General features: G+C 54.6%; 1 protein-coding gene across 1 annotated transcript; it reads right to left on the bottom strand.

Annotated features, from left to right (window-relative positions):
* Positions 1-8,326: 8,326 nt before the first annotated feature.
* On the bottom strand, positions 8,327-14,199 carry LOC133757493 (cytochrome P450 11B2, mitochondrial-like). Its single transcript, XM_062187925.1, has 9 exons — positions 13,961-14,199; positions 13,447-13,602; positions 10,897-11,096; positions 10,609-10,817; positions 10,235-10,384; positions 9,136-9,302; positions 8,927-9,005; positions 8,648-8,842; positions 8,327-8,440 (listed from the first exon to the last, which is right to left on the bottom strand). Exons 1-9 carry the CDS (start codon positions 14,197-14,199, stop codon positions 8,327-8,329), a joined length of 1,509 nt encoding a protein of 502 aa, XP_062043909.1.
* Between the last annotated feature and the right edge of the window lie 7,007 nt (positions 14,200-21,206).

The raw sequence follows: 21,206 nt of genomic DNA, 5'->3' as shown, positions 1-21,206 counted from the left end.
TCTGTCAGTCCCACACTGTTTTAACCACTGTGTCTTGAAAACAGGCATGGCGATGCCTCCAGCTTTCTTCCATTTTATTGGCTCAGGACCACTTGATCTGTTCTGGGTGTTTCATGATTCTCTGTGCTTATAGGATTTCCTAATTCTGTGAAGAGTGGCATTGGTATTTTGATGGGGTCTTATTGAATCCACAGATTTCTATAGGTAATACGGATGTTTTAGCAAGATCAGTTTGTTCTTCCAACCAATGTTCATGGAATATTGTTCCATTTTTTGTGTCCTATAAAGTTTATCTCATCATATTTTCATTGTGGGTGTCTAAACTTATTCTAATGTTTCTGTGGTTACTGTAAATGGAATTGCGTCCTTGAGTCCCCTGGGAGCAAGGCCAGGGGTGGTGTACAGAACTCCTGTCTTTTGTATATTGGTTGTGTATTCCATAACTGTTCTGAGTTGGTTTATCAGTTGTAACAGTTTTTGGTGGAGTGGTTAGGGCATTCCATGTACAAAGCCACAGCACCTGGAGACACTGTTGTGACTTCCCCCGTCCATCCTGTGTGCCTTTGCTTTCTTTCCCTTCCCTAACAGCTCTTGCTAACACTTCCAATACTAGGCTGAACCACCCTGGTGAAAGTGGGAGTCCTGTCTTGCTCCAAATCTGAGGCCAATGCTTTCTGCTTTCCCCCATTCACTAAGAAATTGGCAGTTTATTTGCCGTATTCTGCATTTGTAATTTTGAGATGTTTCTTGTATATATAATGCATTAAGATTTTTGTTTTGGGGCCAACACTATGGCATCGTGGCCTTAGTGTCTGCCTGTGGTGCTACACCCCTTATGGGCGCCGGTTCAAGTCCTGGCTGCTCCTCTCCTGATCCAGCTCCCTGCTGATGGTGTGGGAGGGCCGTGGAGGGTTACCCAAGTGCTTGGGCCACTGTACCCACGTGGGAGACCTGGAAGAAGTTCCTGACTCCTGGCTTTGGATTGGCTCAGCTCTGGCCATTGTGACCCTTGGAGGGGTGAACCAGCAAATAGCACATCTTTCTCTCTGTCCCTCTCCCTCTGTAGCTCTACCTCTCAAGTAAATGAACATAATTTTTAGAAATTTGTTTTATCATGAAGTGATCCTGAATTTTATCAAATGCTTTCTTAGCATTTCTGTGGTTTTTTCATTTTCATTGTGCTGGTGAAGCGTACAACGTTTATTAATTCATGGATGTTGAACCACGCTTCCCTCCTGAGGCAGATCCTGCATGGTCGTGCTGTGTGATCTTGTTGAGGTAGTGCTGCGTTTGGTTTCCAGTCATTTGTTGAGAATCTTTGCATCAGTGCTCATGGAGAATATCGATCCATAGTTTTCCTTTTCCTTGTTTATTTGTGCTGTGTCCTCAGGGAAACCTTGCAGAACTCCATCCTTTTTGATTTCTTGGAGTATTTTGAGAAGCATTAGAGTTAGTTCCCCTTTCAGTTTTATAAAATGTGGTTGTAAAGCCACCAGGTTCTGGACTCTTCTCTGCCAGGGACTCAGTGGCTCTGTTCGCCTCGCTACTTGTTATCCCGCTGTTCAGATCTCCCATGTCCTCTGGACTTAACCTTGGCTGTTGCAGGTGGATTCGTTTCTGAGAGGAGGAGCGTGGTGGGGGCAAGAGGCGCGGAGTCACCACACAGACCCCAGGAGTCGGGGAAAGCAGGCCTGAGGCAAGCAGCCCGCAGACTCGTTTATTTCAGTTGCTGTAGCTGCTTATATAGCCAAGGCAGCCAATCCGGTCAAGGGGCGGTCTATGCCCTAACCAATCACAGCCTGTTGCCAGGCAGTTTCCAAAGCCATCCAATCACAGCCTGTTGCCAGTCAGGCTCTGTTGTCAGGCATTTTCTGAAACCATCTAATCACAGCCTGTTGTCAGTCAGACTCTGTTGTCGTGTGGTTTCTGAAGCCATCCAGTCACAGCCTGTTGCCAGGCAGTTTCTGTTGTCGGCGGCCATCTTGGCATGACCTTTTCACCTTCTCATTCCACCACACTTGGCGAGCTGCGTGGATCAGGAAGTCATGCCTGCCTTCCAGGCCCCCAGGTGGTTCCTGTGGAACTGTCTGGAGCAGTTTCTTACAACGCTTTGGATTTCTGTGACATCAGCTGTGAGATCTCCTCTTACTCCTCTCCTTTAACTCACCTCTCGCTTTAGTATTCCAGGCTGTTCCCTTTTCTATTTCTTGATCCTGTGAGGCTTTATCTGTGTCGTTAATCTTTCTAAAAAAACAGCTGCTCGTTTTGTTGATTTTTTGTGTTTTTTTTTAATAAAGATTTATTTATTTATTTGAAAGAGCTACATAGAGGAGAGGCAGCGAGAGAGAGAGAGAGGTCTTCCATCTGCTGGTTCACTCCCCAATTTGCCACAATGGCCGGAGCTGCACCGATCTGAAGCCAGGAGCCAGGAGCTTCTTCCGGGTCTCCCATGTGGGTGCAGGGGCCCAAGGACTTGGGCCATCTTCTGCTTTCTCAGGCCATAGCAGAGAGCTGGATTGGAAGTGGAGCAGCCAGGACTCGAACCGGTGCCCATATGGGATGCCAGTGCTTCAGGCCAGGGCGTTAACCTGCTGCGCCACAGCGCCGGCCCCGTTTGTTTTTTTAACTCTATTTCTGTTCTGATCCTTCTTATTTCTTGCTTCCTGCTATTTTTGGGTTTGGTTTACCCTTGCTTTTCTAAGTTCCTGAGATGCCTCATGGGATTGTTTGAAATCTTTGTTTTCACAATCACTTTAGTCCCTGGGTCCCATTTTCTGGAAGTCAATGGAGTTTCCTCGAGGTGGTTTGACATCTTTGCCCAGGAGCCTGCAGCGCTCGGTCGCTCACCTCAGCTTGCACACAGGGTCTCGCTGCCTGCAGGTGCTGCCAGCCACTGTGCCCTCCAGGCCTGGACGCTGGTCCTTCCAGGCGGCCACTCCTCTGCCTGCTCTGCTGTGACTTCAGCACTGGAAGGCATCCTGGGATCGGGTTTGCATCAAGCCCTCAGTTGGGTGTCTTGCTGCTGCTTCAACACAAAGGGTGTTGTCGGTGGTAGGGATTTGGCAAGGGCCTCCATGAGGCATTGCATCCCTGCGAGCCTCCGCTGGGGCCGGCTCTGGCCGAGGCACCTCGGCGGTCAGCAGTCTGCCTCCCCATGCATGGACTCGGCATGTAGCTCCCTCTGCCCTCCCAAGCAGGCAGTGCTGCTGGCCATGTTGTGTTGCCAAGGGTTGGGGTAGGGATGGAGTGGACAGTTGTGTGGCCACCAGTGTCACTGCACTGGGTCACACCAGAGCCCAGCAAGACCATCCAAGCACACAGCCAGGATCCTGGCCCACACTGCTGCAGTGGTGTGCTCAGCCCAAGAGCACCGCGGCCAGCAGGCGGTGCAGCGCAGGATGCCAGTCCATCCACCTGGGGCCTCGGGCTCTGTGTGGGCGTTGACCTCGGGACAGGGGCCAGTGTTGGTTTTCAGGGAGCCAGCACCAAATTCCAAGGAGAATGCCTGTGCTCGGCCCCCGGTCACTTCCCCAGGGTGGGGCATCTTCCCCTGCACAGAGTCTCTGAGTGCCGGGTGTGGTGGTGGTAGCAAGCCCTGGGCTGTATGACAGGCGCAGCGCTGGAGGCCCCATCGGCAGGCCTGGCCTGGGAGCAGGGTGAGGACTCTGCCCAGCCAGAGTTTCCCCGTGGAGGGCCTCACTTGGCCTGGCTCCAGCTTGGGCCTGCGCCTACTTCTCTTTCCCCACCCCATTGAGTGGCGTCTCCCCTGCGCTGCTCGGGGGACCTCGGGGTGCACTCATGTGAGCAGCTGTCCAGCTGGCCTTGCTGTGAGAGGAAAGTCCCTGAAGGCCACACTCAGCCCGTCTTGCTCCACCCCCATTGTGCTTCTGAATCTACTGAGAGTGAGGAAGATCGCGCTACCTGTGGAAGAGTTCCTCGAGGTTGGCAGGCCCTCCAGGGCGACCCTGCCCATCTGCGGCCAGCTCATGTTCTCATGGGCTTTTTACCTCCAGAGCCCAAGTCCCACACACCTGCTGGTGACCACGCTGGTGGCTTCCAGGGGCCAGGCCAGGCCCACCGCTGAGGAGTCTTGTGTTTGCTCTCAGGAGGTGTTCAAGCCGAGTCCTCACAGATCTGAGTCAGACACACATGGAGCTCAGAGAACACAGCTCTGGAACCGGAGATGAAGCCCCAGGATGGAGAAGGACGTTAACCCAGACGTGCAGAATCAGAGAGAATTCCAGAAAGGACCTAAGGTCCTCGGAGATGAGTATCCGTTCTGTAGAAACCAAAGTCTTCAAACCATGTGGGAACTTAGCCTAAATGAGGGCGGCTTTGCTCACAGCCTTGGAGTCCCCAGAGTGACACAGGCGTGCCTGTCTCAGCTTCCGTGAGTAGGCGCTCAGCTGGGGGAGCGCTCCCCAGGACAGAAACAGGTGGACCTGGCTCCTGGAGTTTCCAGCTCTCTGCAAAGAGGACGTTGCTGACATGTCAGGGTGAGGCATATGCAGAGAATTCTCCCCTGGGCTGTCTGGGAACAGCCACGCATGGCGAAAGGGACACATGTGCCACTGGCAACCGTGAGTGTACTCAGGAGGTCGGGAGAAGCCCATGAGAGAATCGCTCATAAGTGTGGTGCCCCCTTGCATGGGGGGGAGGGGCGGTGGCTGCGGCATGCTCTCCTGTGCCCAGGCGCGTGAGCAGCACAGCCCCTCCACCACAGCCTCTGGCTGCATGCAGGTTTTGATTGATTCGTTTCTTGGTTAGGGCTTGACAGCAGGGACAACTTTCACAGCGAGGACAGCTCACTTATGCTGGCTGCACCTCTGCCCACCTCCACCAGAAGCCTCCACATTCCTGGCGGTGCGGCCGGGACCTGGCCATGGCAGAGGGTACAGCCCCCCAAGGTGAGACAGAGCCCCAGCCGAGGAGCTACAGTGCCGGCAGCCCAGAGCAAGGGCCCTTTGGCCACTCATGGCTACCACTGCTGCGTGGCCTCAAGTGGGCTGCGGGGCACTCTACCCTGCTGCAGCGGGACACGGAAGGCTCAAGTGTCATTGCCCACGGTCTCCAGAGCCTGGGGTTTGGGTACATTCTGGCTGCAGTAGGGGCCGGGGGTCAGCCACACGTGGATGGTGTAGGTGGAGAGGAGCGGGCTTGCAGCTGTAGTAGGGGCCGGGGGGTCAGCCACACGTGGATGGTGTAGGTGGAGAGGAGCGGGCTTGCAGCTGCAGTAGGGGCTGGGGGTCAGCCACACGTGGATGGTGTAGGTGGAGAGGAGCGGGCTTGCAGCTGCAGTAGGGGCCAGGGGTCAGCCACACGTGGATGGTGTAGGTGGAGAGGAGCGGGCTTGCAGCTGCAGTAGGGGCCGGGGTCAGCCACACGTGGATGGTGTAGGTGGACAGGAGCGGGCTTGCAGCTGCAGTAGGGGCCGGGGGAGTCAGCCACACGTGGATGGTGTAGGTAGAGAGGAGCGGGCTTGCAGCTGCAGTAGGGGCCGGGGGTCAGCCACACGTGGATGGTGTAGGTGGAGAGGTGTGGGCTTGCAGCTGTAGTAGGGGCCGGGGGTCAGCCACACGTGGATGGTGTAGATGGAGAGGTGTGGGCTTGCAGCTGCAGTAGGGGCCGGGGGGGGGGGGTCAGCCACACGTGGATGGTGTGGGTGGAGAGGAGCGGGCTTGCAGCTGCAGTAGGGGCCGGGGTCAGCCACACGTGGATGGTGTAGGTGGACAGGAGCGGGCTTGCAGCTGCAGTAGGGGCCGGGGGTCAGCCACACATGGATGGTGTAGGTGGACAGGAGCGGGCTTGCAGCTGTAGTAGGGGCTGGGGGTCAGCCACACGTGGATGGTGTGGGTGGAGAGGAGCGGGCTTGCAGCTGCAGGTCCAAGAGGGCAGGGCTCCCATGCACACAGCAAGGGGCTGTGGGCGTGGACAGACTGGGCTGGGCGGAGCCACAGGCCTGGGCTCTGCAGCAGCTGATGTGGAGCAGGGCTCAGCCAGTACCGGAGTCTGCACTTTGATATCTCTTTAGTGCAGTCAGCTCCTCCTGCCCCTGCTTCCTGGGGGACCCTGAGCTGGGGGCTGGGCCTCCAGACCACCTCCTCAGCGAGCACAGACGCTGGGCAGGTCCCCTGTGGGTCTCGGGCCCAGGGACGTCACAGCTGTCCCTGGGCAGTACGATGCAGACTGGCCTCACAGCACAGCCTTGGAGCATGGTACAATGGCCTGGCTCCCAGAACACGCCAGCCTCGCCTGGCCCTGACATTCTCTCAGTCAGCCCTGCTCTGTCCTTGGGCCACTCTCACTGGTGGCCATGGCCCAGGACTTGTTTCTCCGCTCAGCCCACTCCAAGGAGGTGGGGATCAGGCCAGTCTGGAGCTGGCCTCTGAGATCCACAGGGAACTGTGGGCACAGTTAAGGGGTAGAGGCCCCAGCACCAAGCCCCCTGGCTGTACCCTGAACATGTGGCCCCACAGCTCCTGGCCTGGGAGCCACGCATCGTGTCCTGGAGCCCACGTGGAGCCCTGCCTTGGTCATGCTCCCCAGGGCAGTAATGAGCCCCTCAGTGGTCATGCAAAGAGCACTGAGCCTGCTCGCACATCAGCTTCCAGCTGCGCCTCTGTGGGGTTCAGCCACTTCAGGTGCTTCCCAGCATGGCACCCCTGCTGCTCAAGTATCTGTGTGGACTGAGACACTGGCTCTGATCGCAAAGAAAGCTCCATCCACAGCACACAGGTTTCTAGAAAGACAGAGGGGCCTGGAGTCACAGCACACAGGTTCCTAGAGGGACAGAGGGGCCTGGAGTCACAGCACAAGGTTGTGTTTGTGACAGAGTGGCATGGGCTCCCACATGTATAGCACACAGGGTTGTGTAGGGGTACAAGCGTGGGCTCCAACATGTGTCGCATACAAGGTTGTGCAGGGGACAGAGTGGCCTGGATGGACATACACACACGCACAAGAACTGTTAAAGTTTTATTAGTGAACATTCACTCTGGCATGGTAGGTAACTGCACTCGCTCCCAGGTGGGAGGGTGGATGACTCCGGCTAAGCCACATCTGCACTTGCCAGGCAGCGACATCATGGAGGCTGTGAAGGTGCAGGCACCTGTGTGTATTCTGTCCAGTGTGGGTGATGTGACAACCTGCACTGCGTGAAGACGGGGCTCCCCAGGTCTAGTTGAGGTGCACGTGACCTCTTGTGTCTGTGCAGCTGGAGAGGCCTGTGGGCTTCTGCTATTTCCCCTGTGTGGCCTGAGGGTACCTTGCAGGCCCAGGGTGCTGAGCTGGGACAGCCAGAGTGACAGCAAACCCTCAGTGGCACTGAGGTCTAAAGAGTTCATGGATGGCACAACTCTACTGATGCCATGCATGGGGAAAGCAAACCTCAAAATGTCCCAGAGCGACACGGACACTGTGGCTCCTTCCCTGGAGAAAGTCCCCTCCTGCACAACTGTACATGTTCTGCAGTGGGCCAGAACCTCCAGAATGGGCCCTGCATTTGCTCACTGCCACCCCCTCCCTGTGCCTCCGCAGCTCCCTTTGACTTTTGCTCCTGTGATGACCAGAAGGACGAGCAAGAGGGGCTCCCAGGAAAGCAGTCATCCCAGTGCAGTCAATTTTTTCTGGGGAGACACTTCACATACTAATTCCACGCATCACAAGCACAAGAGTTTCAAGGTCCTCAAGAGACCTCAGAACTGACCATGGCACAGCACTGAAGGCTGACCGTGAAGGCCCACACAAGATATGAAGTCTGGGAGGTGTGGCTGCCCCCAGCAAGCCCCCTAGAGACTCGGGTTTCTCACCTGAAAATGGAGAAGTCTCACCAGCACCAAGGACCTCATACTGAGGGCCCAATACCAGAAGCACAGTGTTCAGTAGAGCTTCCTGGGATGGCAGGTACAGGGCAGAGCTGGACCCTTCCCATGAACCTCAAACCGTACACTGATTCTCAGCAGAGAGGGCAGAAGAAGAGCAGGGGACATGAGACACACAGGAAGGCCAGGGCTGGGTCTTAGGGTCCTTGGGTGACCCCTAGAGGAGCCAAGCCAGGAGGGGAGAGGCCAAGGTCAGAGGATGCCACTGCAGGACAGGAGCGGGGAGGGGCTGGGTGTGGGAGGCACCAGCCACCAGATTGGCCCGAAATGACCCTGGCCTTGCTAGCTAGCTGGCAAGCACTGACCCTAGGGGCAGAGGATTTTTGCAGGGTGCTGTCTGGACAGCCATGGGGCCCAAGAGCAGAGGCACCAAGGTCCAGGAGAGGTGGCCCGGGGCCCCAGCAGAGGGATCTGGTGGCAGGCAGGGAGTCTCGGTGGAGGGCTCACTAGTTGACAGGCCGAAAGGTGAGGAGGGGGTAGTTGGTGGGCTTCAGGACAAAGCAGTACACCATGCTCACATCCTCCCGGGATGGCGTCTCCAGCAGGAAGCATTTCAGCACCTAGGACAGAGGCATGGCTGCCTGGGAACCACTCAGCAGCTCAGGCCTTGGCCTGCACCCCTCCCTAGAGCCTTGTTGAGCCTGCAGCTGCAGGACAGGGCGTGGCCTGTGGTCCCCAGGGGTTAACCTGGGCCTCCCCAGACCCCACCCACACAATACACACCATACCCCTGCCCCTCCTGCCCCCAGCCCCCCATGCCAGCTCACGTGGTGCAGCAGGAGCAACATCTCCACTTCTGCCAGGCGGCGCCCCAGGCACTGGCGCACCCCGAAGCCAAACGCCAGGTGGTGGAATCTCTGATGTAGGCCCCTGTCGAGCCAGCGCTGGGGGAAATAGCGCTCAGGCCTCGGGAACACGACCGGATTGCGACCCAGCGTGTAGAGGAACACCTGGACGTATGTCTGTGGACAGGTATGGAGGGAAGGTCACACCTCTGCTGAGGGCAATGTGGGCGGGGCTCGGCTGCAGGGGGCGGGGTCACTCACCCCAGCTGGGATGTGGTGGTTCTGCAGCACCAGGTCTGAGCCGACTATTCGATCCACATTCACACCCACAGGGTAGAGCCTTGGATGGGGCACCAGCAGGGGGGAATGAGGCTCTGCCAGTTCTCCTCCCACACACGGCAGAGCCCACCTGTGTGCAAGCCCCCAGTGAGCAGAGGGCAGGGCTGCTGGGAGGGGCAGCCAGCACCTACCTCAAGGTCTCCTTGAGGGCAGCCCGCAGCAGGGGCAGGTCTGAGATGACCCTCTGGGGATTGGCAGAGATGCTGGCTGCAGCTGCCTGAGTCTCCTGGCGCAGGGCCTGCTGCAAGTCGGGGTTGCGAGCCAGCTCAAAGAGCGTCATCAACAAGGGGAGAGAAGTCTGCAAGGGACGTTGGGACCACACTCAGACCTGGCAGCAGGCACGATCCTTGCTCAGGCGCCCTGTTCCTGGGCACCGCTCCCTGCGGATGTGGATGTTCAGAGCTGGCACAGCCCCGATGCCGGAACACAGCACCCAGTGCCCACCGTGGGGCCTGGCACTGAGTCTAGGGAACGTCGGCCCCATCCCAGCCAGGGATGACTCTCCCAGCCAGTCCACCCCTTCCCTAGGGCCCAGAAGGGCCTACAAACCTCTCCTCATCACTCAGGGGGAGTACGGGAGCCAGTGCCATTGGCCCCCTGGTCATGTGTCCAGGACACCCACAGTCCCTCAGCCCTGGCCTCCCAGTGTTAACCTGAACTGCTCACCTCAGCCCCTCAGCTCCCCCTGGGCCTGTTCCAGGGCAGTGAGGGGCATCAGCAGCTCTGTGAGCCTCAGGGTCTCCCACCAGCCCCCCTTGATTCCTCGGTCCTCCTGCAGCGTCCTCACTCAGAAATGGTCTCCTTTGGTCCCTCCCTGCTCTGCCCTAGAGCTGTGCCGGGACACTCAGGGTACTGTGGACCCTGACTCCCTCCCCCCTATCTTGACTAAGGACACAGTGAAGGGGCCTCCTCTTAGGGCCGTCCCCTTCTGCCTCCTCTGACTCTGCGTCCCTCAAGCCTGCACCCTCGCTGGCCCCCTCCAGGCCCTGGGCTGCTGCATGCCCTGGGCCCCTGCCCTCCCCACCTGCCTTCCCTGGGCTCTCTGGACCCTGAGTTCCTCTCACACATTGGGCTCCAAGTCCCCTTCTACAATTTCTAGAACTGCCTTTAGGTGAGGAAATAGATTCTAGAAGTAGCAGACTGCACAGGGCCTGGAGGGTGGTCTTGCTTTGTAGGACACTGAGACTGAGGTGGACTTCTTGGTCTGTGGGTGGGGCTTTTCTGACTGACCGTGTCCACGCTGCCTGCTGTGAGTTCAAGAGAGTTGGCCTTGATGGCCTCAGGTGACAAGTCCGCATGCCTCAGCAGCTCGGCCACGATGCCCCTGTAGTGCCCAGAGCCATCTCCTGCCAGCTCCTGGGAGATGTTCTCAATGCGCACCTTGGCTGTGGAGAAGAGAAACATCCCCAGACCCTCTTGGGAAGTGTCTCCCCCTCTGCCCCTCAAGCCCACTCTGTCCCCTGTATTCTGAGGCCCCCACTCCTGTGCCAACATCTGAGATCAGCCATACTCAGATCAAGCTCTCAGGACCACAGGATGTCCTGACACCCAAATGTGGCCTCACCCTCCCAGGGTGGTGGGGATGAGAAATTGGGTCCCTGGGCCTCACCATACTGGGAAATGTGGTCCCAGGCCTCAAAGTGCTCCTTCCATGCCTTGGCGCTGGTCCAGCGGGACAGGATTCTGGGCGGGAACATGAGATCCACAGTGGATCTGAACATGGCCTCCAGGGCTTTCAAGAAGTTCAGGCCGACAGGGCTCATGTTCTTGCCAAGGAGGCCCAGACGCTCCCCAAAAAGTGCAAAGTTGCTGGCTGCAGAGGGGACGGCACTGCTGTGGTGAGGCTTCCCTGGGCTCTCAGCGGCCAGAGCTCCCCCCACCCCCGCACCGACCTTCTATGGTGTAGTTCAAGATACTGGGCCGGACGTCCATGGTGAGGCTCCCACGTGCGTTCTGCTGCACCTTCTCCTGCAGGACCTGCAAGAATTCCCTGGCCACCACGTCCACCATGGGGATGAACTTCTCCACGGCCTTTGGTGACAGTATGACCGGGTTCAGCTTCAGCCGATTGCTACGCCATTCAGGTCCATTTCTGCAGGGCAGAGAGCAGAGCTTGGGAGGCAGCTCCAGCATGCAAAGGCCCCTCCATGTCATGCTGCCCTCCTGGTGCCCAGGCAGAATCGGGGAGCAGGATTGGGGTAGGAGCTGACTGCAGGCACAGACTCAGGCTGCTGCTTGTCCTAGGGCGCCCCTGTCTCTCAGAGCTGCCTTCCTGGTTTCTGTAGGAAGCACCAGCCATTGCCTCCCCACCCAGATCTCTGTGACTGTTGTGGAATCTTCCAGATTTATCTCTCGTGAACTCCGGGGAAGGTGTTGACTCAAGCTGTGGCTCACATCACTTCACTTCAGCTCTCGGTACAGGAACTGCTGCTCAAACCCAGTTCCCGACTCTGAGCAGCAGCTCTACAAGCATGCATTAGAAACGTTCACAAGACCTGCAAGATCTGCAGGATAACACAGGACCAGTGAAGGAAAGGTTGATCCAAGAAAACACGTGGATCAGCAAAGAGATGGAAAATCTATGAAGAATCCAAAAGGCTAACATGGAGCTGAAAAGTAGGAAAACAGAAATAAAGAGTGCACTAGAGAGACTCACAGCAGTTCTGAGCCAGCAGAAGAAAGAATCCGAGAGCATTCCGTGTAGGACCACAGAAATCTCCAGGACTAAGGGGTCTGAATGAGAAAAATACCCCAGAAAAGACAATGTAGACAAGCACTACATGGGATGCACCCCTCTCTGGTGGTGGGATGGGGGGCCGTGGTCTGTGAAATCTAGGGAGCATGGGGTATAGAGAGGGTTCATGCAGGAATGACGGTTGTCACTTCCTGAACGGGGGAAAGGTGCAGGTGTGAGCACCCAGGAGGCTCAGTGATCTCCATGTGCATGACCCACTGGTGCCCACAGCAGACACAGGCAATCACGGTACACCAAGAAGACCAGGGCAGAGTTCTGATGGCACCGCACCTCAAGCCACTTGGTTCTCCTTTTTTAAAAAAATTTTATTTATTTATTTATTTATTTGACAGGTAGAGATATAGACAATGAGAGAGACAGAGAAATGGTTTTCCTTCCGTTGGTTCACTCCCCAAATGGATGACACAGCCGGAGCTACACAGATCTGAAGCCAGGAGCCAGGTGCTTCTTCCTGGTCTCCCATGTGGATGCAGGGGCCCAAGCACTTGAGCCATCCCCCACTGCCCTTCCAGGCCACAGCAGAGACCTGGACTGGAAGAGTAGCAGCCGGGACTAGAACCCGGAGCCCAATGGGAGGCCTGCGTTGTAGGCATAGGATTTACCAAGTGAGCCACGGCACCGGCCCCGCTTTTCCTTTTCCTTAGGACCTGGGGTGCCAGGGATCATATATCCAAACATGCACACACATGCCCGCACAGGACCCCAATCACCTGTGCAAGACTCTCACAAGCACATAGGCATGGACAGGCTCACATGACACACACACCACATTAACAAGCACACACACAGGCACACATGTGTAAACATCTCACCAGGAACAAACCCTCTCAAGAAGCAAATACTGAAAGCACGTGCAGGGAGCCACACAAGTGTGAGACATGCGTGCACACACACACATGTACATGCAGGCACTGGTGCACCCCCAACCGGGTCTCCCTACCATATGTCCTGAGTGAAGGGCACAGGAAGGGACATGGCCCTAAATCTCACCGCCAGGAGAAGTCCCTTCTGACGTGCTGTGGGCAGTTGCCCACAGACGTCCCTCTGTCAGCCCCCACGCCTGTCCTGATGCAAACCCTAGCAGCACATCTGTCCCCAGCCCCATCTCTCTCCCTACCTGAGCAGGTGTGCCGCCCTTTGTAAAGTGAGAAACAGCAGCAGTGCAACCACCCCCGAGTGTGTGAGTTCTGAGCCAGAAGACCCATCAACCTGTGCATCCCCATCTCTCTCAGCCCAGGACCGTGCCCACCAATGTGAGGATTGTGTTAAGTCTAGGAGACAAGGGCACCTTGGGGCAGGGCTGCAGTTCTACCTGACACTGGGCCTGGCACTGCCTGGCCTGGTAATGACTCCCTTCCTGCAGGTGCTCCTGACCTATAGGAGGGAGAGCCATCCACCTGCCAGAGAAAACGCCCGCTACACAGAGAGGGTGCTCCAGGAGCCACGTGGTCATCGTTCCCCCATCTCACCTGCAGGGGCCATGGCCATTTCCCCAGCACACCCCACTCCCACAGCCACAGGCCAGAGGGTCCCCCATGGGATGGCTCTGGGTGTGTGATGATCTGCCTGGCTCCACCCACACACACAGACCACAAGGCAGGTGCACTTGGTGTCAGCTCTGCTCTGCCTTCTCCCCAAGTCCTGGCCTTGGTTCCCACCTCCCTCCTCATCCCAACTCGGCCCTCACAGCAAGAACACGCCACATTTCTGTCCACGATGCTGTCTGTAGGCCACCCAGGGCTCTGGGTACATCCGCTGGGGGTGCTGGCTCTCCACCTGCTGCAGCCTCTCCACGTCCTCTGGCAGCATCACAGACACGACTTGTCGTCCCGCCAGGTCATACCTGCAGGACGAAGCACAGAGGCTGGCCAAGCCCTCTCCAGGTCACCTCCTGTGGGACCTCTTCCTCCCCAAGACCCACGGCTTCCCACAAGACATCCCTCCTGCTATGCACCCAAAACTTCTCCACCCTTAGTACCTCTGACTTCTGCCTGCTCAGCTGTGACCATAGTGTGCTTGACCCTCCTGAAGAGCCACCGTCCCCATCAGCGAGGACACTGCCCAGCTCCCCTGTGTTGCTCCCTGCCTTCCTAAGGACGCACAGCACAGGCTGCCCTGGGCAATGGTGCTGCTGTGTGCCTGGCCAGGCCTGGGGCACACGATTCTGGGAGCATCTGTCCAGCGGCCAGCAAGGCCTTTACCTGAAAATGGGCCCCAGCTCCTGGAAGTTGCGATGCATCTCCAGGTGGATGTTCTCATATCCCTTCTCTCTCCAGATCTGCAGCATCTTCATCCACGCGGAGCTGGGACACTGGGGGATGGCTTCAAAAGGCAGCACAGCCTTGGGAGACAGAGCCGCCCTGGTGCTCAGCGTCCTGGTGTCTCGCAGAGCCAGCCGAGGCCCTGCCATCCACACAGCTGCCCTCACCCTTAATGTCATCCTGAGGCTCCCCGAGCCTGCTTCCGCCCCAGTCCTTTTATGTCACCTAGGAGTTTGCTGGCACACTGATTACGCATGGCTGAGTGTCCTTGAGTGATTCTTGAGGCCAGGGCTGGAGTTCTGGGTACAGACCCACGGCACAGGAAGGAAAAGGCGGCGAGTGAGTGCCTCCTCCTCGTCCCTCGTGGTGGGATCTGCAGGCGGGCGCAGGTGCAGCCTGCCCTACACCCCATGGTCACAGGAGCAATTTGGATGGGGCCCTTATCTCTCATGGACTCCTGGATTGATCTTCCCTTCTGGACAGGATCAATCAGAAAGTGAGGGCACCGTTTGCACCGTCACCCACACACGTTCTACCTAAAACTTTTTATTCATGTTTCTATTGAAAAACAAAAATGTGTGTGTGTTTCAAGTGACACTTGATGTTTTGAAACAGTGGTGCCTGTGTCATGGCCACATTTCGCTAAGTGACGAGGGTCAGGTCACAGCCATCCTCCTTCTGCGGTGAGTAAGCGTGATGTGAAATCTCGGTAAGTTTCCACCACGCAGCACCGAGTTGGGCGCGCAGTCTTCACGCCGCCTGACTGCCTTCTGAGCCCACGCCTCCTGCAGAACCACAGTTTGGGTCTGCAGCTCCCCTTCCCCAGCCGCCCACGCCCTTGCAGCCACCGTTCTGTGTTCCACTTCTACGCGCTCTACAGGGAGGGACATCTGTGGCCCCCGTCTCCCTGGGTCTGGCTTTCCTCACTTCATTCACGGTCCTCTGCGTCACCGGGTGGTTGCCTATGGTGGCACTCCCTTGTCACTGCAGGCTGGTGGTGCCCCCATGGGCCATCGCACGCCTATGCAGTGAGGGCTGGCAACTGGACCAATGTAGCCACGCACGTGGGCTGCAGGTGCTCACCACACCGGACTCCGCTGCGGGATTGCTGGCCTGGGCCCCTCTGTTCTCGTCCTGTCGTCGTATCCACACCCCTCCATTGGCCCCGCATCTTGGTGCCCTGTGGTGATGCTGGGCTGTCACCAGGATCCAGGCGACAGTGCCCTGAGCGCAGCTTCCACAGACTAGGCCATTCGCTTACCTGTTCAGTGTGGTCATCTGTGCCCAAGCACTGTTCGAATGTGTTCTATTGTAACCCAGTTCGCATACCAGGAAATGCACATGAAGTGTACAGATAAATGAGCTGTTGTCATCACACTCATGACCAACATCCAAATTAAGAAAATAGATTGGCCGGCGCCACGGCTCAATAGGTAATCCTCAGCCTACGGCACCGGCACACCAGGTTCTTGTCCCAGTCGGGGTACCGGATTCTGTTTGGTTGTCCCACTTCCAGGCCAGCTCTCTGCTGAGGCCCCATTGTGCTGTGGGAGATGGCCCAAGTGCTTGGGCCCTGCTCTCCATGGAAGAACAGGAGAAGCACCTGGCTCCTGCCTTCAGATCAGCGCGGTGCACCAGCCGCAGCATGCCAGCTGCAGCAGCCATTGGAGGGTGAACCAACGGACAAGGAAGACCTTTCTCTGTCTCTCTCTCTCACTGTCCACTCTGCCTGTCAAAAAAAAAATAGTTTAACTGGTCCCCGAGAGTCCAACCTATCCCCCATTTCTTTTCTTTTAACGTGTGAAGCAACAGTATATTGTGGTGTGTGCGGTATGATTCAGTGAAGCACTGGGTATGCACCAACGATGACAACTACATAACTTTCACCCTCTACACAGAACCACCACAGAGAACAGAAAGCGTGGAATCTTCTTATCCTTTCTCCATGAGTGATTTCTTTCTTTTTTTTTTTACTTTTATTTAATGAATATAAATTTCCAAAGTCCAGCTTATGAATTACGGCTTTTTCCCCCCATAACTTCCCTCCCACCCACAACCCTCCCCTCTCCCGCTTCTTCTCCCCTTCCATTCACATCAAGATTCATTTTCAATTCTCTTTATATACAGAAGATCAATTTAGTATATATTAAGTAAAGATTTCAACAGTTTGCACCCACACAGAAACACAAAGTGAAAAATACTATTTGAGTACTATTTATAGCATTAAATCACGTTGTACAGCACATTAAGGACAGAGATCCTACATGAGGAGTAAGTGCACAGTGACTCACATTGTTGACTTAACAAATTGACACTCTTGTTTATGGCGTCAGTAATCACTCTAGGTTCTTGTCATGAGTTGCCAAGGTTAAGGAAGCCTTTTGAGTTCGCGGACTCTGATCATATTTAGACAAGGTCATGGTCAAAGTGGAAGTTCTCTCCTCACTTCAGAGAAAGGTACCTCCTTCTTTGATGACCTGTTCTTTCCACTGTGATCTCACTCACAGAGATCTTTCATTTAGGTCATTTTTTTTTGCCAGAGTGTCTTGGCTTTCCATGCCTGAAATACTCTCCATGAGTGATTTCTAACTCGTTTGTCAAAGATTGGTTGGTTGCAGATTCACGAGCTAACTTCTGGGATTTCTACGCTGTCCCATTGGTCTCTGTGCCAGCACCAGGCTGCTGTTCATTCTAACAGCCCTGCCATGTGCCGTGAAATCCGGTGTTCTGAGGCCACCAGCTTTGTTTCTGCTGTTTGAGATTGCTTTGGCTGCTGGGGTCTTTGTGTCTCCATGTGAATTTTAGGAATTTTTCTTTTTTGCTCTGAGAATGCTCTTGGAATTTTCATTGGGATTGCATTGAGTCTATGAATTGTTTTCACATAATATAGACATTACAATGATATTCATTCCTCCAACCTGTGAACATGGACGTTTCTTCCATTTTTTCCATTCCATTTTCCTCCATTAATGTCTTGTAACTTCCACTGTGGAAATCTCTCACACCCTTGGTTAAATTTACTCCAAGGTAATTAAATTGTGTAGCTATTGTGAATGGATTGGGCTTGTAAGTTCTTTCTTCGCCAGAGCATTGTGGACTATCAGGATGTTACTGATTTTTGTGTGTTGAGTTTACATCTTGGAACTTTAGCAAATTCTCTTATGAGTTCCAGGAGTCTCTTGGTGGCGTCTCAGGTTCCCCTATATGAAGAATCCTGTCACCTGCAAACACCTGCAAATTTGACTTCCTCCTTCCCAGCAGGCATCCCTTGGATTTCTTTTTCTTGCCTAATGGCTCTGGCTAAATCTACCCAACTAAACTGAATAATAGTAGTGAGAGTGGGCATCCTCGTCTGGTTCCGGATCATGGTGGAAATGCTTCCAACTCTACCCCATTCAGTATGATGCTGGCTGTGGATTTGTCATGTATTGCCTTGGTTATGTTCAGGTATGTTCCTTCAATATCCAATATCCAATATCCAATGCGTGCTGCATTTTATCAAGCGCTGTATATTTCGGTTGTATTTTATGTGCATCTGTTGAGATAATCATACAGTTTTGTCCATTGTACTGATGTGATATGTCAGAGTTATTGATTTGCATGTGTTGAACCTTCCCTGATCCCTGGGATAAATCCCACTGGGGCAGCCAGGATGGTCTTTTGGATGTGTTGTTGGATTCTGTAGCTAGTGTATTGTAGAGGACCTTTGCAGCTGTGTTCCTCAGGGATGCTTGTCTACCATGCTCTCTCTTTGCTGTGTCTGTGATGGTTTTAGAGCTAAGGTGACGCTGGCTTCTGGAATGAGTCAGAGGAGCCCCCCCCCCCCCCCCGTCCATTGCTATGAATAGTCTGGAAGAATTGGGATTAGTTTTTCCTTAAAGTTGGGTAGAATTCAGCTGCGATGCCATTGGTCCCGGGCTTTTCTGAATTGGGAAGCTGTTTATTACTGGTTCTATCTCAACATAGGTTATGGGTCTATTTGGGTTTTCTATGTTTAGTGCCTCAGTTTTGGTCAATTATATGTTTAACAAAATATGTCTTTTTTTGTAGATTTTCCTATTTGTGGGACTATAGCTGTTTGTAATAATTCTTAATGTCTGTATTTCTGTGGTATTTGTTGTAACATCTCCATTCCACCTCTGATTTTTTTATGCAAATTACATGTATATAGATTAGATTTTATATATGTCAGATTCACATCTGATTTTATGAATCTTGGTTTTCTCTCGTTTTTCATTAGTTGGGTCAATTCTTTATCAACTTTTTCAATTTTTTAAAGAATTATTTTATTTATTTGAAAGTCAGAGTTACACAGAGAAAGGAGGAGTAGCCGGGATGCACAGCAATGCCCATATGGATACCTGTACTGCAGGCTGGGGCTTTAACCCGCTGTGCCACAGCGCCGGCCCCTCCATTTTTTTAAAAATGCTATTCATTTCACCGATATTTGTGTAGTTTTTAAATTTCTATTTTATTTATTTCTTCTCCAAGTTTCATTTTTTTATTTCCACATATTAATTGGGGTTTGGTTTGTTTGTGTTTTTCAAGGTCCTTGAGATACAATGTTAGATCATTTCTTTCACAGCTTTCCACTTCTTGATGTAGACCCTTATTGCTATGAACTTCCCTCTTCACACTGATGTTGCTGACTCCCATAAGAACTTATGTTATATTTTCACTTTAATGCATTCCAGGAGCATTTTATTTCCCTTTTGATTTCCTCTATGACCGTTGGTTAACTCAGGAGCACGTTGTTCAGGCTCCATGGTCTGTTTATTTTATGGAGCTTCTTTTGTGCTCATTGTCAGCTGACTCCATTGTCATGAGAACACAGCTGATGGAACTCCTTTTTCTGCATTTGCTGAGACGTGTTCAATGGGCCAGTACACAGTCTGTGCTCCAGAAACCTCCATGCACTGAAGGAGCGAGTGTGCGTTCTCGGCTGTGGGATAAAACGCTCTGTGGACATCGATCGATCTCCAGCTGATGGACTGATTAGCCCACTGATGGCAGCGAGGTGCTGGCATCTCCCAGTGTTTCACTACTGGAGCTTATGTCTCCCTTTAGTTCATTAAGATTTGTTTCATACAATTGGGTGCCTAGGGTTGGGTGCGTATACATTTACTATAGCCACATCTCCATGTTGAAGTCACTCCCTAATCATAAAATAATGAGCTTGTTGATCTCTTTCAACTTTTATCTTAAACTCTGTTTTGTCTGATATGATTCTAGCTATACCGGCTCCGTTTTGATTTCCAATTGCACAGAATTTCTTTTTCCATCCTCTGCTTTCTGTCTTTGTGAATATGCCTTGGTGAGGTGTGTTTCTTGTAGGCAGCATATAGATGGGTGTTTGGTTTTTTATCCATTCAGACAGTCTGTATCTTTTAGTTGGATAATTTAGTCAATTGACATGCAAGGTTATAAGAGATAAGTAATGATTTGCCCAGCCTTCTCCCTAGGTATCCCTGTGGTTGTTCTGTGTCTCCTTGGTTCTGTCACTAGCAGGTTCTCTGCCTTCACATACTGTCATGAGGCCGATTGTCTCTGTGTGAGCAGAGCCTTCTGTGCTGGGTAAGCAGGAGAAGGGGGCAGTGGCGCCTGGGGCGGTTGCAGATCTGAAGAGCTCCCCCAGGGTTTCTGCACCTGCTAGGGTTTGGCACTGTTCCCACCTGTGCTGAGGGCTTTCACATGTGTTTGGAGGCACACGCATGTACAACTGCTGAGCACAGAGGTTGAAGGCGCACATATGTGTCCAGACAGACCTGGCAGCTCTGCTGACACTGGCTGCTGCACCAGCCAGTCTGAGCAGACTCCGGCAACACACTCTGCATGAGCCCCCAGGGCCCTCGAGCAAGACCACCGAGCGGCCAGCAGCCCTGGGGCACCACAACCCCGTTGTCTCCCAGCTACCGCAGGCACAGGTGCAGGCTGGCCTCAGAGCACCACCTCCATGTGGACATCAACAACAGTGCTCCCAGGACACCACCACCACTACCACCCACCCCGCCTCCACAGCCACCTCCTCCTGGCCCTCACATTCTCTGAGTCGGCCCTGCTCTGTTCTTGGGCTACTCTCGCCTGTGGCCATGGGCCAGGAGTTCACCTCCACACTCAGCCCACCCCCGGGAGGCAAGGATCAGGCCAGTTTGGAGCTGGCCTCTGGCATCCACAGGGGACTGTGGGAACAGCTGAGGGCCAGAGGTCCTAGCACCAGCCCCCCACCCCAGCATTGCACAGAGCAGGTGGCCCCGCAGCTCTTGGCCAGGAACCATGCATTGTGTCCCGGAGCCCACGTGGGGCCCTGCCTCGGCCCTGCTCCCCCAGGGGCAGTAGAGTGCGGAGGGGCCTTGGCACCCAGCCATACCCCTCGAGCCTGCCAAGTGTTCCCTGGACTCTGCTCCCAGGAGAAAGGCTCAGACACGGCCTCCTGGGGCCCAGCCCCTCCTCACAGCTGCAGCTGAGAGCCCAGCCCAGCCCAGAGGGAGCAGACATGCAGGGCAGGGCCCTCTGGGCTGCAGCTGAGCCCCACGCATGCCCTCCTGCCCTGGCCAGGTCGCCATCCTGCTCAGAGAGGAGGGGTCTCGGGGGCAGGGCAGGGCGGGGCCTCCCCAGGGTCCACTGTGGAGAAAGTGGGGACCCTCAGCTGACAGCAGACCCAGCACCTGTCAGGGACTTCTGTAAGCAAGACTGGGCCAGCGCACACACCCACCTCCCTGGGTCTCTGTGTCCACACTCCCTGTCCCATCGGTTCTGGCCCCAACCCCAGGACCCAGCCTGCATCTTGCAATGGACCAGAAATTCCCAAACCCCGGGCTCTGGGAGGCAGCCCAGCCTCAGCCAGGACCAGGCTGTCCCCGTTCCCCCTGCAGGATCCTGAGTTCCAGTTCCTGTTGACCCTAAGGCTGCAGCCACAGCAGCCCAAAGGTGGCCTCCATCCCCACAGGCAGGGCTGTGAGTTGGGGACCTTCCCTAGAGCCCAGATCCAGCTAAGTTCTGGGAATGAGATCATCCGTCATCTGGCAACTCCATTCCATGAACTTGTACAGGAAACGCTGCAGGATCCATGTCCACAGAGGAACAAATGCCAATCACAGAAATCAAAGCAGCCACAGTGGTTTGCAGAAGCAAACTGTGCCCTGCACTGGAAGATGGCATGCAAAAAAACATCAACCCCCGGGGTGGT

This window comes from Lepus europaeus, chromosome 4 (genome assembly GCF_033115175.1).
Source record: "Lepus europaeus isolate LE1 chromosome 4, mLepTim1.pri, whole genome shotgun sequence".
Lineage (NCBI taxonomy): Eukaryota > Metazoa > Chordata > Mammalia > Lagomorpha > Leporidae > Lepus > Lepus europaeus.
This window is presented reverse-complemented; position numbering and strand designations above follow the sequence as displayed.

Coding starts and splice junctions, on each gene's coding strand:
- LOC133757493 (XM_062187925.1), bottom strand. CDS start 14,199: ATGACATTAAGGGTGAGGGCAGCTGTGTGGATGGCAGGGCCTCGGCTG. Junction 8,843..8,926: donor ACCACCACATCCCAGCTGGG/GTGAGTGACCCC, acceptor ACCTGTCCACAG/ACATACGTCCAGGTGTTCCT. Junction 8,441..8,647: donor TGTTGCTCCTGCTGCACCAC/GTGAGCTGGCAT, acceptor CCTCTGTCCTAG/GTGCTGAAATGCTTCCTGCT.